Raw genomic sequence first — 16,356 nt, forward strand, 5'->3', positions numbered from 1 at the left:
TTGAACGTAGTTTGCAATTTAGACTTGTTTATATATATATATATATATATATATATATGTATATATGAGTCTGAAAGATTGTGTAACAATACCGATAAATAGATGGAAAACAAAACACTAAAAAGTGTTGAATATCATTGCACAAAGATGGAAAAACTGAACAGATGATATAAATTATACAATAATTGCAAATATTTCGGCTCAACAAATGGCCTTCTTCGGTGACAAACGTTTTAACAATAATGATATATAATGTATAAGGTGTAAACATAGATCACTTATAATACAGGTAAGTTTTGGTCGATTGATTTTGATCCGAAATCCTGAATATATTAATATAAACACTAGACTGTAAATTTAATTATTTCTTTCTATTGATTCCATCTGGATGGAGGACACCCAGTGTTTTTATCCAAAACTTCTCCCGATTTTCTCTTTGCCTATTTTGCCATGTACAATCCTGTTCAATCACAAGGATCTTCATGTGATCAAAATCTTTCAGATTGTGATCTGGTAACCTGAAATGTTGGCTGACAGGAATATACGGCTTTTTTGTGAGGTCACTCCTGTGGCCATTGAGGCGTTTGTGAAATGGCTGCATAGATTCACCAACATATTGGAGACCACATCTAGGACACTCAAGAACGTAAATCACGTTTGAGCTCTTGCAGTTGACATTGCAGAAGATCTTGTATGTCTTTTCTGTGGTCTTACTGTGAAATGTTGATGAATGCTACAATTGGTTGCAACATTTGCAGCGCTTATCCCCACAAGGCTGGCAATTACCTACAGTATGGTTAGGTTTGGAAAGGTCAGCACGGACAAGTATATTTCTCAGGCTGTTAGGTTGTTTGAAGGCAATCATGGGAGGCTCAGGAAAGATTTTGGATAACTTCGAATGTTTTTCGATTGCTGTCCAATGATCACGAATGGTCTTGAAACTATTTCTCAGGCATGGATGGTAGGTGAGCACACATGGGATTCTTTTACTTTTCTGTTTATCTTTGTAAGCTAGCAGACTGCTTCTGGGGATGGATTCCGCTTTTCGAAAACTATTTTTGATGTTTTTGTGTTTATATCCCCTTCTTTTCAAATGTCCTTTGAGCTGCCCCAGACGTTGTTTTGCAGTGTCTTCAGAGGAGCAGATTCGCCTAATTCTGAGAGCTTGGCTGTATGGAATGCTCTTCGTGCAGTGTGGAGGATGGCAACTTTCAGGCGACAAGTATTGATGAGTATCTGAAGGTTTAGAGTATATATCTGTGTTTATTATACCTACAGAGAGGGTGCTAGATGTTTCAAGAAAGTTTATGGTGGAATTAGATGTTTCATGGGTGAATTTGATGGTAGGGTGTTGATTGTTTGCATTTGTTATAAAAGTTTGTAATTTTTGGTCTCCCTTGTCCCATTTCATGTCAACGTCATCAATAAATCGATACCAGGAAAGCGGTTTTTCGATGGAGCACTCCAGCAGTTGCTTTTCAAATTTACCCATGAATATATTGGCATAAGATGGAGCCATTTTTGTACCCATAGCAGTGCCATTTGTCTGTAAATAGTGTTCTCCTTGGAATGTGAAGTTGTTCTTTTTCAAGACCATAGTAAGCATTTCAACTAAGCAGTCAGTAGGTGGAATTTTAAGAGATCGAAAGTCCCAAACTTCTCTACATGCTTCAATACCATCAGCATGGGGAATATTCGTATAGAGAGAGGTGACATCCATAGTGACAAGAGAAGTATTAACAGGTAGAGGGTTTAAATCCTGCATTTTTAGTAAGTAATCTGCAGAATCTTTAATAAAAGATGGCAAGTTTTCTACATGTGGTCGAAGATAGTAATCAACGAATTCGGATATTTTTTCGGTGGGATGACCATTAGCTGAGACGATTGGTCTACCTGGGTTACCAGGTTTATGAATTTTAGGGAGCAGGTAGAATCGCCCTGGTTTTGAATTTTCAGGTTTTAAATATTTGAGAGTATCTATATCAATGATGTTATTGTCACATATTTCCTTTAAACATTCTGTTATTTCCTCGCTGAATTGGAGGGTGGGGTCCGAATTAAGTTTTTTGTAAAACCGGTCATCATCTAATTGGCGAATGGCCTCTTGGACATAGTTAGATTTGTCCATGACGACAACTGCACTCCCTTTGTCTGCAGGTTTAATAACAATGTCGTCATTATCTCTCAAATTTGTTAAAGCCACACGTTCATCAGGTGTTAAATTGTCATAGGTCTGATTGTTTATATTTACATTTGTAAGTATATCCGTTTTAACATTGTCTATAAATGATTCTAATGTGGTGTTTTTGCTTGGTTTAGGGACCCAGTTGCTTTTCTTTCTAAATCTATATTCGTTGGAGTCATCAGAGTCACTATCTGAGGTGGTGCTATCGTCCTCTTTCGATGCAAAATGTTCCTTGATGCGGAGGCTCCTGGCAAAATAATCCAGTTCCTCAGACAATTTAGTATCATTCACTGGACCTGGGACTGGAAAAAGTTTAGGCCTCTGGATAGTAGTGAAGTTTCGTCCTCAGTAAGTTGTTTGCTGGAAAGATTAACAACGGTATTGATCTTGTTGCTAAGCACTTGAGGTCTACGTCTTAAATGTCTGTTTTTGGTTTTATTATTCTTTTTTTCTTTTGTACTAATGGATGGGAAAGAAGTACCATCCCGTTGACATTTGCATCTTTGTCTGGAGCGGAGAGTGGCGGTCTTAGTGTTGGTTATATCTCTCAGGCGCTCTTGGATGTTCTCGAATTCGCTTGCTGTTAGATCTGTTTTGCAAGCCTGAGACAAGGAGTCAAATTGAAGTGTTAGATTTTTAAGATGTTCAATACAGTGTTCTCTAAGGAGTATGAGTAGACGGAGAGAACAGTGAAATAAGGTTTGATCCCACCTACGAAGAAATGTATCAGACAGGTTGCCGGTAGTTTGAGGCAGTGCTTTAATACATAAGCCACTGGGAATAACATTATTGTCAATATAATGACAGTAATTAGAAAGATGGTGTCTAGTACTAATTTGTTGTTGTTTAGTGATCCTTAGTTGTTTGAAATATTGATCATAATTCATGTTGTACACAGTTGGAATATAAGTCTGCTGGGATCGTGAAAAACACAATGCAGGTAGCCCAAAAATAATATAGAGTCTATAAGAATCTACCAACCAGTAAACTTAATAGGTATTGGATCATCACAATTGACAATACTACACAAACAGGAAAAATTATATGAGTCTGAAAGATTGTGTAACAATACCGATAAATAGATGGAAAACAAAACACTAACAAGTGTTGAATATCATTGCACAAAGATGGAAAAACTGAACAAATGATATAAATTATACAATAATTGCAAATATTTCGGCTCAACAAATGGCCTTCTTCGGTGACAAACGTTTTAACAATAATGATATATAATGTATAAGGTGTAAACATAGATCACTAATAATACAGGTAAGTTTTGGTCGATTGATTTTAATCCAAAATCCTGAATATAATAATATAAACACTAGACTGTAAATTTAATTATTTCTTTCTATTGATTCCATCTGAGTCTTATTGAAAATTACCCTTTTTTCAATAGGTTTTTCTATTTCTTTAAAATTTTGTAGCTTACAAGTAAGAGCATTGATGATAGTTTCGGGTTGTATAAATGTTCTATACATGTTGAAGAGTTGAATTTATTTTTGAAAATAAGATAGGACGACTAAACTTCTATCTCAAAACCAAAGATTGCGAGAACATTGAGCAAGTCGATCTTCCACATAACTACATGTATATTGAATCAGGTTTTTTTTTTAGGATCTTCACGCTGTATCAAAAACCCGTTGGTAGCCTGGGGTTGTATTTTGCTCTCTGGTTTTGGTTGATGCAAATGACATATTTCCCGTTTCAATTTTAATCTTATATGCAATTGTTAGTAGAAATTCCGTAAGATTATTTTGAAAGAAACTCGACAATTACAGATGTATACGAGTGGATTGTTCGTCAGAATAGCATTGAAATTTGCATGGTGATCAATGGTTGATTAAATATTGTGCTTTAGTTGCATGAAAAGCATGATCTGTTTTTTATGAGTTCAGGTACATATATGAATATTGCATAAGTATAACAAAACGTTGATAATTAACTAAGTTTCACCAAACTTATAAATAGAATCTTTTTCAGGATGTATACAGGCAAATTTTGTTCACGTGAAATTTACGTGAAAATTTAATGTAAATTTCACGTGAAATCTCATCACGTGAAATTAACGTGAAAAGTTAACGTGAATTTCACGTGAAATCACTTCACGTGAAATTCACGTGAAATTAACGTGAAATTAATGTGAAATTCACGTTAAATGAGATTCACGTGAAATTCACGTGAGCAAAATTTGGCTGTGTATATATCATACGATGCACCAATCCATGTCCATTATAAATTGCTATACTTAATGATATGCGTGAACTGATTATAATCATATAAAAAAGAAGATGTGGTATGATTGTCAATGAAACAACTATCCACAAAAGACCAAAATGACACAGACATTAACAACTATATGTCACCGTACGGCCTTCAACAATCAGCAAAGCCCATACTGCATAGTCAGCTATAATAGGCCCCGATAAGACAATGTAAAACAATTCAAACGAGAAAACTAACGGCCTTATTTATGTAAAAAAATGAACGAAAAACAAATATGTAACACATCGGTCTTGTATATTGGGATTTGAATGTGATTGTAAAAGAAGTTTTAAGATCTTTAAAAAGAGGGTGACCATGGGACATGTTAACGTTCGCAGCACAGTTCAATTAACGTTTTTTTATATGTAGATATTTATCTTGTAGGGAATTGGGTGCTTATAGCAGATCTTTGATATTTATTACGGGTTTAGCTTGGTCTATACAATATATCTTAGTATTGAATAACGAGAGGTTTGGCTTCTAGATACGTTTGGATTCTTTTCAGTGTTATAGTTTTTTAATTTGTATGGTTTGCACAATTTCTCACAGTTTCTAACTTTTAATTCAAGGACGTCTTTCATTTGTTTGTGTATTTGAATTGCAGTTCCATTATAGTATACTCCAAGTTTCCGTTTAAGATTCATATGTTGTATTAATACCTTTTACAAAAATACTTAGTAGATGTCTTCTTCTGTCGAAGTATTCTATCTCATTGATGTCGGCTCACTTTTTATATTTATTTCGCATTATACACTATTAGGTCTAAACTATATCTATTCAGTGTTTGTACTTACTTAAGAAAACATCCTCTTCCAGGAGAAATTTTCTTTCACTGAATGTTACGTCATACAAGCACAAATACGAAACATTAAGATCCTGTTTAGTCAAATTTTGTATAATTAAGGTGTATCCATCTTTCCCAACCTTTCCATCATACTTTTTATTAGATCGTCCTGTTTTGACATCTATAAACAAAGTCCGCTGATGTGGAGTCCACATTTCCCAACCAGCATTTTTGGGACAACAGTTTGGAACATGGCAAAATAAAGTCACATTTTGTCCATAATCTGTAACCTTTCCGACAACCGTCCATTCCAAAACACCTTGATAATATGGAGTCATACTGATAATTACAACAAAAGGATACACACAACAATAAACCGAGTTACGATGTAAGAAAGGGGCATTACTATTTTAATATGAAACGTAGATATTATTGCAATTATGTTCTTACTTTCTATTCCCAATAATAAATAAAAGGAAACTTAAGACACATGGTTAACCTTCTGCAAATTGCATTGTTAACGATCAATGATCATTGTAACTGAGGTCAGGTCACGTTTGTAATGTGTTTGTATTTCCATGAGAGTAGTAGGTCTTATTCTAAAAATATGGTAATGTCAGTAGGACATCATCTTCTCAATCAAATCACATGTGTTAATACTTATATCATATGTAAGTATCCAAATCGTTGGTCCTATAGAGACTGGCATTAAAAACTGTTCCTTTACTTTCTGTTTTGTCAAGTTTGTGCCAAAAATAAATGCACAATTTCTTATGTTTTGTTGAATTGACGGATTTTATCGTTTGTCCAGAGAAGTTTGCTGGTATTTCTGTGCACTCTTTTGTTGTTATAGTAAAATGGAGTATGGGCATTGTCAGAAAGAATTTAAAACAAAACAGTTCCTACGCATAGCTGCAATTTTGTCAATAAATGAAATATTAAGGTAATGTTAGCAAAGTGAAAGGACTTGAGATCACAGTACAACCTTGTTGAATGTTTCTTTCGATGATGTAAAAAAACGAATTTTAATTGAAGTTCATATCGGTCCTGCTGCTCAAATTAGGAGTACTTGTGTTTTGCACAATTTGAGCGCTCTAAGAATTAATTAAAGCTAAACATTAAATGCATAAGGTTTCAGAATAAATAATGTTACTCCTTATGAACAGTTTTATTTCCACTGACCAACATCACGCGTGTCACTGGTTGAACCGGATATGTCTACCCTTTTGAAGCCGTTAGAGACTTTCTCTTTTTAATTTTCCTTGGAGTTCTGTATTTTATTTTTAAATTCCATATCATCCCCTGTTTTACTTGGGTTCTTGTTACTCAGTTATTTTGTTTTGTTGAGTGTTTCACTAATTTCATTCTTTCCTCGATGTCTTTTGCCTTTTTTGTGTCATTTTTTTTCTAACGATAACAGAGCTATGGTGCACTATTGTATTTTATATTTAGTCCATAATATTTTGAAACTGATATGCCGTCTATTCAATATTTACAATTCGTAAAACATTTTTTCCTACCACGTTAACTAACATATATCAGTATATGTCCAGCGTATATTTAACTATTTAAGTTATAGACACAACAAAATATGACACTCTGTGTTTTCGATTTCAGTCTCATTAAAAAGTTATTTGGTAATATTTTCTTCCGAGTTTTTAAAGCAGAAAGATGCCATACCTGACATCTGAAATAAACATAGAATAAATACTAGCAGTTTGATGTTTTCCTCCAGATTTAGTATGAGACATATAAACCTCATTGAATTTGTGTGTATTCAAAATCATGAAAAAATAATAATTTTTTATACTTTTTCAAAACATTTGGTGGCACCTACTAAAGATTTACCTCAAATTGATTGCTGGTAATGTTTTATTATATATAACAGTAATGATATAGCTACCTTTAATTTTATGACAGTAAATTATAATCAGCAATGGTAGCAAATACTTCATGTCAAACAAATGTCTGAAAAATACAATAAACTTTTATTAGAGAATACACAAGACTTGATGTAGTTTAAATCACTGCTTTTGAGTATGTATATCTCTCGTATGAAATGTAACCAAACAAAAATGTATAATACATATACTGAACTCCAACACACATTAAACAGAGGAAGTCCATAAAGCAGACAAAATCAAACAAAATCAACCAACGGAACAAGTGAAAAACTGCTATAAATTTGACGTGTACAGGGATGCGTTCAATATCGTAGCAGCTTAGTAGTGCAACGTACATTTATGTCTAGATAGCCTAGCTGCTATCAATATCTTTGTATTAGCTAGGCTAACTACACGTTCAATTGTCATAGATCTACGTAGCCCTAAGTAGCAACTACGATATTGAACGCAATCCAGGCATTATTTAAACAATCAACGGCATTTTAAGCCGGGAAGCATGTAAAATAATGAAAGGAGTACAGCCATTTACCAAAAAGGTTATTTTTAAAACTTTCATTGTTCAAAATGTGTCATTCTTAGATATTATAATTAGGATGAATGTATAACTGCTTCATATATTATATATATTTGCCTCCGCAAATTTACAGGTCTAGCATTGCTTGGCTGATGTTTAGAAGAATGATTTATAAAAATACGATACGCCTACAAAAGTGTGCAAAGCAATGTCATAGATATGAAGGTTTTTTTTTAAACAAGTGTCTAAAACTACTAAGGGAATATTTAAACTCAAAGTCGAAAATAAATCAATTATTACATACATTCAACATTATCAATGATCCATGAAAATGAGTTCAGGTCAAATGAACCATACCAAACTGTCTTATACACTTTATTATCATTTGATATACCAAATTTACTGGTCGTCTATATACTATTAAACGAGAAGACCTCATTTGGTGTGTCGCTTCTCCTCTTTCCACAATAAAATAATCATCATGCCTCTGTGTTCTATAGATACCATGCATAGTCGCATTTGTCATCTATTCTTATGACTATTCAGTTTGGGTTATTTTTGGAGAAAAACGAAATAAAAGGCATCCGGATATTGTTCCCGTCATCTGACTAATTTGTAAGTGATCAAAGACTTCCGGTTTTAAACTTGCACATAATTTTCAATTAATAGAAACACAAAACATTGATACAAAATAACTGGTTTTTAACAAAATACAGATAAAGAAAGGGGCTGACAAAGGGAATTTTATTATTGCCTGTTTTATTTAATAAACAAATAGTGTTCATGTCGGTGATGTTTATAACATGTATAAATAAAATCGATGTTTTTCTCAGAACGAATTTTTTTCACTAAGAATTATTAATCATATTATAACATTTTTTGGTGATGTTTATAACATGTATAAATAAAATAGATTTTTTCTCGGAACGAATTTTTTTCACTAAGAATTATTAATCATAATATGAGGCAGGCATTACCTGTAAATGGGGACGAAGTCTGTATGAATTATTTTTTTGTAACTTAATTATTTGTCAAAAAAAAAAGAAACGGAAATACCATAACGTTTCCGATTTTGGTTCTGTTGTTAGGGATTTTAGTTGTGACGTTATTTAAATTATGACGTCATATGCAATGTAAACAAAGAAACGCTATCATTAGGTAACGTTTTTTCATATCAAGGAATTATTAAAAATGAAATTGGTATTGCACGTTCCTTCCTATTTTATACTAGACTGATAAATATATATTTTACTCAAAGTTCCATACAAACGAGACCGGAAAAAGGAAGTATATTGTACATTTCTGCGCAGGTCCGGGATTTCAAAACATGACATAAAAAAAATTGAACGATTTTGAGTTCATTAGTACAATGAAAAATTCGGGAAATTTTCCCGAATTTTTTTTTTTATTGAATTTTCTACTGTTATTGGGGACTTCGTCCCCATATTATAACATTTTTTTGCTCAAGAGATACTATTTTTGTCACTGCCCTTATGATTGTCAACTCGATAAAAGAGTATTGACTTTGACTGGGAAAGGTTGCGCGCATACGAACCAATCCTTTAACTCGAGTTAACCTGAATCAGACGAATCGAAGTAGACAAGACAATAATTTTCGCGTTGATAAATATAACCATGATAACAGTGGTCGCTTTTGATATTAATAGTTTAATAGAAATTACACTTTATTTATAGTATATATGTTCATAATATACAGACACGCGAAAATAATGGAATTTAGCAGAAAACAAAAAAATAACGGACTTTAGAAAAAAGGGAGAAGGCTTAATAAAATTGACCTATCTCTATGTACCTATGAATTTTAATACCTTTTCTGAAATTCTCCAGATATAACATCTTTTACAAAATTCTGCAACAGTTTACATACTTTTAAACCAAGATCTAAATGCCCTCGATTTCGCTATATAAAAGAGCAGTGATCGCTTTGGAAAAGAAACTTGAAATTGAAGTTAAAAGCAAAATTAATATACTTTATTTATAGTTTACGTATGTTCATATATATAGTATACAGAAACGCGAAAATAATGGAATTTAACATAAAACACAAATATGACGGACTTAGGAAAAAAGGGACTTAAAAAAATTATCCTTAAGTACCTTTAAATTTTGATACATGTTCTGAAATACTCCAGACAAGACATCTTTTACAAAACTTTTCTCTATAACAATTAACATTCTTTCAACCTATCTGTAAATGCCCGCGATTTCGCGGGTGTGTTATAGTACATGGAAAAAAGAGAAAAACTTCAAAAATTAACAATTACAAAACTACTACCGCACGTATGGCGTTTACAAAGTTATTATAATCTTGAAATCTATTATTATTGTTTTTGCAGGTACTATGAGTAGTTTGAACACTTTATTGTGTTAATGTTTAATGATAATAAGTGTTCCACGTTTCGTCTACAAAAGTCTCATCAGTGGTGCTCGAATTAAAAAAGTGTATAAGGCCAAATAAAATACATTTACATCTTACAATTTTTCCATATACACAATATAGTGAACCCATTGCATAAGGTGTGAGAGAAATATACCAAAACTTAGAAACTAAATAGTGTCCACTTACCATAAACAGGGGTCAAGGTCAGATGAAACCTTTCAGTCGGACATGACCACGTAAACTTAAAAAAAGAATGTTCAGATTGTACAAAACTCATATAGATAATTATAAAATAATATACAGTCTACCAAACTACTAAATAACCTGGCATTCTGTAAGATCAATATTTAATTGAAACAGCTGTAGAATTTTATCAAAATTCAAATGGATCTGAAATAAGATGTACATTTTTTTTCAAGTTGACTACTAGTATCTTAATTTAGTGTGAACTGTTAAAACTCGATCTTTTTGATACATAATTGAGATAGCTGCAGAGTTTCATGGGAATCCAAGCTGATTTGAAAAAGATATGAAATTCTGAAAAGGTGATTTCCACATAAGTCCAAACTTAAACTGAAAATGCCAACCAAAATGTTACAACAAATGCATTTTTTCAAAGTTGTAAAAATAGTGTGTGAGTGTATGTCTTCTGCTCATATATATGATAAAAAGAACATAACATGTCATTTTTCATATCAAACCCCTTATTGGGCAATGGTCAAAATGATCCCTCGAGCCTGCGACGTCAAAGTTTATGGGAACTTTTGTGGGGTTAGTTTAGTACTTGCTAACAAATGCCATTGACAATTATGAATCATTTTATAGTACAACAAACATGGAGTAATAATGATCATAAAACTCTTCCAGATTTTCAATGTTTCAAAATTGCCTCTATAGGAAATAGCAAAATAAATAAATATGGAGGTAGTGATGTTAATGTTAGGGAATTATAGTGTATTTGTTGGATTCATAATTTAACTTTGAAAAAAGGGTTTTACTGTTTAAGTTATTTTATTTGTAAATTTTCCATGGATACATAAAACAATTGTCGGAAGGATATGATAAAGAGATTCATACATTGCCTTTTCCATATCGGCCCGGGTATCATCCCTCGACCCATATCAGCACCTCAACTACGTGTAGGACTGATATTTGGGTCTCGGGATGATACCCGGGCCGATATGGAAAAGGCCATGTATTAATCTCTATTTATCACATATTTTGTACTGATATGTACGTTTTTGCATGGCCAATAATAGCCGGAAGTCAAGGTTGGTTATCAGCCCTCGGGGCCGATATCGATATCAGCCCTCGAAATCCATATCAAGCCCCCGAGTTTAACTTCCGGTAACCTGTCAATCAAAGACTATTTGTAAACAAGTTGAACACAATGAAAAGAAATTGAGAATGTTACGAATCTGCTATAGAAGAAAAAAGTAGAAATCAACATTGAAAATCACAAAAGTGTTCGTAAAATTTTGACTTCATAAAGAATTTAAGAATATATGAAGCCACACTGGAATGAGTAGCGATATAGGATTCTTCTTAACTTCGGCATTTTTTACCATTTGTAATGTAACACTTTAAAGTTGTTTAATATTTGCAATTCTTAGAATTAATATATTTATTGTTAATTATATCTGAAACTTTTCACAAAACGTTGTTTACCTACTGTGATACGAATTTTTTTTTAACTAACAGTGATACATTTTTTATTTATTTTCGTTAAATGTATTGTGACAGATATTTGACATACAAATTTTCATGTCCAGTTTTTAGTTCAAGTAAACTTCACGTTGGTCAAACTAACTTTCTTTGGTCAAATAACTTTCTGATAGAACAAATACTACTTAAATCTTTGTTTGAAAGTAAAAGATGAACAAACAAGTCATAAACTTCGGACAATGGTTGACATGGTCAACTTACGTCAATAATTTAACTTTGATAAACTATAGGGCACAAACTAGTACCAAAGTCATTAAGTGATTGCTATATAAGTAGAAATTCTGCTTTGAGACGTCAAAGTTTGAATTTTGAAACTTATAGGTAAGTCATGATTTTAAAAGTATTAAGATTTAAAGTAAATTATTTTAAAATAAGTTTAACTAAAATAGAGATAATTAATAGCCATCATAAATAAAGTTCATCAAAATATTTCTTGTTTTCTGTTAGGGAAATAATTGAAGATATTTGTTTTACTTTATTGTTGTTTGTTTTGAATTGTTTTTGTTTTTATTTATTTTATTAAAAAGTTTGAATTTTGAAACTTATAGGTGTCAGTCGATCCCGGCCTGTCTCTACATCGGCAACTACGCCCGGCCTGTCTCTACAGCGACAGCAATGCCATACACCACCGAAGGTATTGTTCTCAGCTAGTTTCCCCACTAAGATGTTCCCAGCTAGTTTCCCCCATCATGGAAAGATTCCAGAACCCACTCTCACAGATGTAGTTCGTCTGTTGAGAGTCAGAGGGAAAAGAACATCAAGCAGACCATGTTTCAGTATCCGAATAAACAACTTAATTTTGTATAATATTTGGTGGAGGACCCGGGCAGATATTCAGCTTGTGTCATTGTTCAATGGTGTATTCTGATTATTCACAAATAAATCATTTACTGGAAATATATAGAATTGAATAGTCCGAACGGTACAAAAATAATGTTCAACTGTAAATATTCCGGTTCGAATTGTCGAAACACTGTCTTAGTTTCTGGCATGCTGTTATGATAGGTGTCGATGTTTGGCGTCCAACATTTATTAACGGGCCTCCACCAAATATTGTATCAAAATTAATTTATGGAATTCGTAATTAAGTTATCTTGGTGGGGAAACTAGCTGGGAACAATGCCTAAGATGGTGTTTGGCATTGTTGCCGCTGTAAAGGCAGGCCGGGCGTTGTTGCCGATGTAGAGGCAGGCCGGGATCGACTGACACCTATAAATTTCAAAATTCAAACTTTTTAATAAAATAAATAAAAACAAAAACAATTCAAAACAAACAACAATAAAGTAAAACAAATATCTTCAATTATTTCCCTAACAGAAAACAAGAAATATTTTGATGAACTTTATTTATGATGGCTATTAATTATCTCTATTTTAGTTAAACTTATTTTAAAATAATTTACTTTAAATCTTAATACTTTTAAAATCATGACTTACCTATAAGTTTCAAAATTCAATTTTGACGTCTCAAAGCAGAATTTCTACTTATATAGCAATCACTTAATGACTTTGGTACTAGTTTGTGCCCTATAGTTTATCAAAGTTAAATTATTGACGTAAGTTGACCATGTCAACCATTGTCCGAAGTTTATGACTTGTTTGTTCATCTTTTACTTTCAAACAAAGATTTAAGTAGTATTTGTTCTATCAGAAAGTTATTTGACCAAAGAAAGTTAGTTTGACCAACGTGAAGTTTACTTGAACTAAAAACTGGACATGAAAATTTGTATGTCAAATATCTGTCACAATAAATATCTTTTTGATTTTTGAAGAAATATCAAACATAATTTGGTGTAAGCTATTTGTTTTCTCTTGCATAAAAATATGTGATAAATAGATTATTACATGTCATTTTTCATATGGTTCATGGTATCAGCCCACGACCCATATCAAGCCCTCGGGCTAAAGCCCTCTGGCTTGATATGGGAGTCTAGGGCTGATACCAGGGCCATATGGAAAATGCCATGTAATAACCTATAAGTATATGTTTGACTCAGATCGACGTCCTGTTTCTAATCGAAGTCCGTTCTCAAATCAGTGTCCAATATTTTTAACCTCTAATCGACGGCCACTGTGACGTCGTGTATTTCCAAAACGACGTACGATCAATTGAATACTCTTCTGAACATAAACAGAAAACATAAATGTCATATTATTATTTGTTATGAGTTTTATTTTTCCGTATATTTTCTTTCTCGTTTAGTCTTTTGTAAAGCTCAACTGCTTAAAGAAACTTATTAGTTTTCATATATCTTTATATACTTTACAAATAATAAAAACTAAGTTGAAGCATACTAGAAAAGAGAGAGAACAACTTAGTGGGCAACATTTCGTTCAAAATAATCAACAAAACAAATATAGAATAAAAGGTCAAAACATTAATTTAAATGACAATAAGCAAACATCGTCATCATATTACATCATAAACATATACATGCATATTGATATATTGGTAAAACAAATAATCCACTAGATCTACGTTGTGGTATTTTTTTCAAATTCTTATACTAGTTAACAACTGACATGTGAATACAAGACATTGAGACAGCAACCTACATATAAAGATTTAAAATGAAGACATCTAGGGGCGATATACAGGCTCGCACAATTGGCAGAATAGCCTTAAGAATAATTGTTTATAATTAGTATTATTATTTGGATCATTTTAAACAACTTTTTGAGCTTGAGGTTCATCTTACCACATGTATTTGAAAAATGTCTTTAAACAAATCAGGAATATGATAGTTGTTTTATTTAAATAAAGTTGTGACGTCATTACAGCGAGTCCGTAAAAAGCAAGTCTATCAGGGAAGCCAAATATTGGACGTCTATTTCAGAGCAACAAAACAGTCGTCGATTAGACGGGAATTTTGGCCGTCCATTAGGAATATTATTTTATTGTGACCCCAGATTTGGACGTCGATTTGAGGGAACGGACGTCGATTAGAGACCGGACGTCGATTCGAGTCTTACACATATGTTAAGGTATGTATAAAAGTTCCTTGATTGAAGAAATACAATAGATTGATATAATTACAGGTCGAGGTTGGTGAAGACTTGTTCGAGTAAGGTTCGAACTCGGTCGAGTATGGTTCAGACTTGGTCGGGTGTGGTTAAGACTATATCAAGTATGGTTTAAACTTGTATAATAGGGTTGAGTACTGGCCGAGTAAACATTTGATACTTAATACATATCAACGGTGGAACATTATAACTAGTTAAACAAATATATAGTACAAAATTGCATTACAAAGTATTTCAATGGATCAAATTAACAAATAAGTACGATTTGATATTACTTACAATTACTGAAAACTAGTTAAAATCCAAAAAACAAATAATTATCATGTTTTAGAAACTAAAATCAACTTAATTTATTGATGTTTCCATAGCATTATAAATTTTAACTATCATAAGTGGATAAATTTTGTTATTTACTAGGTGAAGTGCTAGAATCCGTTTCTCTTATCATACAGAGGAAATAGATAAGTGCTTTGTACCGATGAGATATGACAGGAAATTTCATGTGATATGTTTAATATTTTAGGGTCAGGATTTGGTTTACAGAATAGAGAAAAAATTTGAAAAAGTGCTGAATAAATGATTAATATTTTTATTTAAAAAACAGATAAAAATATGTGTAAAATTTTACTAAAAGAGAAAAAATAGGTAAACAATATCAAAAATAGAGAATGATGAGAAAATAAAGAAAATATAAAGAAAAATGTACCAAAAAATCCCAATCCAGACCCTCCAGGAAGAACTAGAAAACATTTATAACTTATAGTCATCATAAAATTATGGATTTTTAAACCAAACAATTTTGAGACTTCCCTTATATTAAAATTATAAAGAGGTTTCCTTCTAATTGCAAAATTTGTTCTTTTGTCTTTGACATGGCTGGTCCAAAAAAAAAGAAGTTGAAGGTTTCTATCCAGTTTGGATGTTACTTTCAATATGTGTAACACATTATTGATATATAGTCAGTTATAACAGATTATAAAGAATGGATATAGTATAAATTCCTCCCAAATATGGCATGGGCGTCAAGTTGGTTACCTATTCCCTATTCCCTATTCGTTACCTATTCCCTATTCCCTATTCGTTGCCTATTCGTTACCTATTCCCTATTCCCTATTCGTTACCTATTCCCTATTCCCTATTCGTTACCTATTCCCTATTCCATATTCGTTGCCTATTCGTTACCTATTCCCTATTCCCTATTCGTTACCTATTCGTTACCTATTCCCTATTCCCTATTCGTTACCTATTCGTTACTTATTTGATTTTTAATATCCTTCCCCCTTTTTAATTATGGCATGGAATAGTTTAATATGGCTGCCGTTACCATGGAAACGGCACAATTTGGTTTTTGGTGAACTGTTTGGATATGCTTCAACTCAGAATCATCATATTTTAAAACAATGTAGGTGCCCACTATATACAGGTGTTGGATGATTTTGGCGATCATTGGAACTACTATGTTGCCATGGAAACTACACCAAAATTTTCAAAATTCTCAAAATGCTCAAAACTTCATGAAACTTCACAGTAATGATGAGCAACATTGGAGTTGGAA

General features: G+C 32.5%; 1 protein-coding gene across 1 annotated transcript in view; it reads right to left on the bottom strand.

Moving 5' to 3' along the window:
• Window positions 1-15,247, bottom strand: part of LOC139528919 (uncharacterized) — a 178,914-nt gene extending 163,667 nt beyond the window's left edge. The window contains exons 1-4 of the mRNA XM_071325156.1: window positions 15,081-15,247; window positions 10,240-10,294; window positions 7,138-7,202; window positions 5,245-5,553 (exon numbers count right to left, since the gene is read on the bottom strand). Coding sequence (XP_071181257.1) covers window positions 5,245-5,553; window positions 7,138-7,189 — 361 coding nt within the window. The 5' untranslated portion in view covers window positions 7,190-7,202; window positions 10,240-10,294; window positions 15,081-15,247. The remainder of the gene's footprint in view (window positions 1-5,244; window positions 5,554-7,137; window positions 7,203-10,239; window positions 10,295-15,080) is intronic.
• Window positions 15,248-16,356: the final 1,109 nt, after the last annotated feature.

The sequence above is a fragment of the Mytilus edulis genome, chromosome 6 (genome assembly GCF_963676685.1).
Source record: "Mytilus edulis chromosome 6, xbMytEdul2.2, whole genome shotgun sequence".
In the NCBI taxonomy this organism is placed as follows: Eukaryota; Metazoa; Mollusca; class Bivalvia; order Mytilida; family Mytilidae; genus Mytilus; species Mytilus edulis.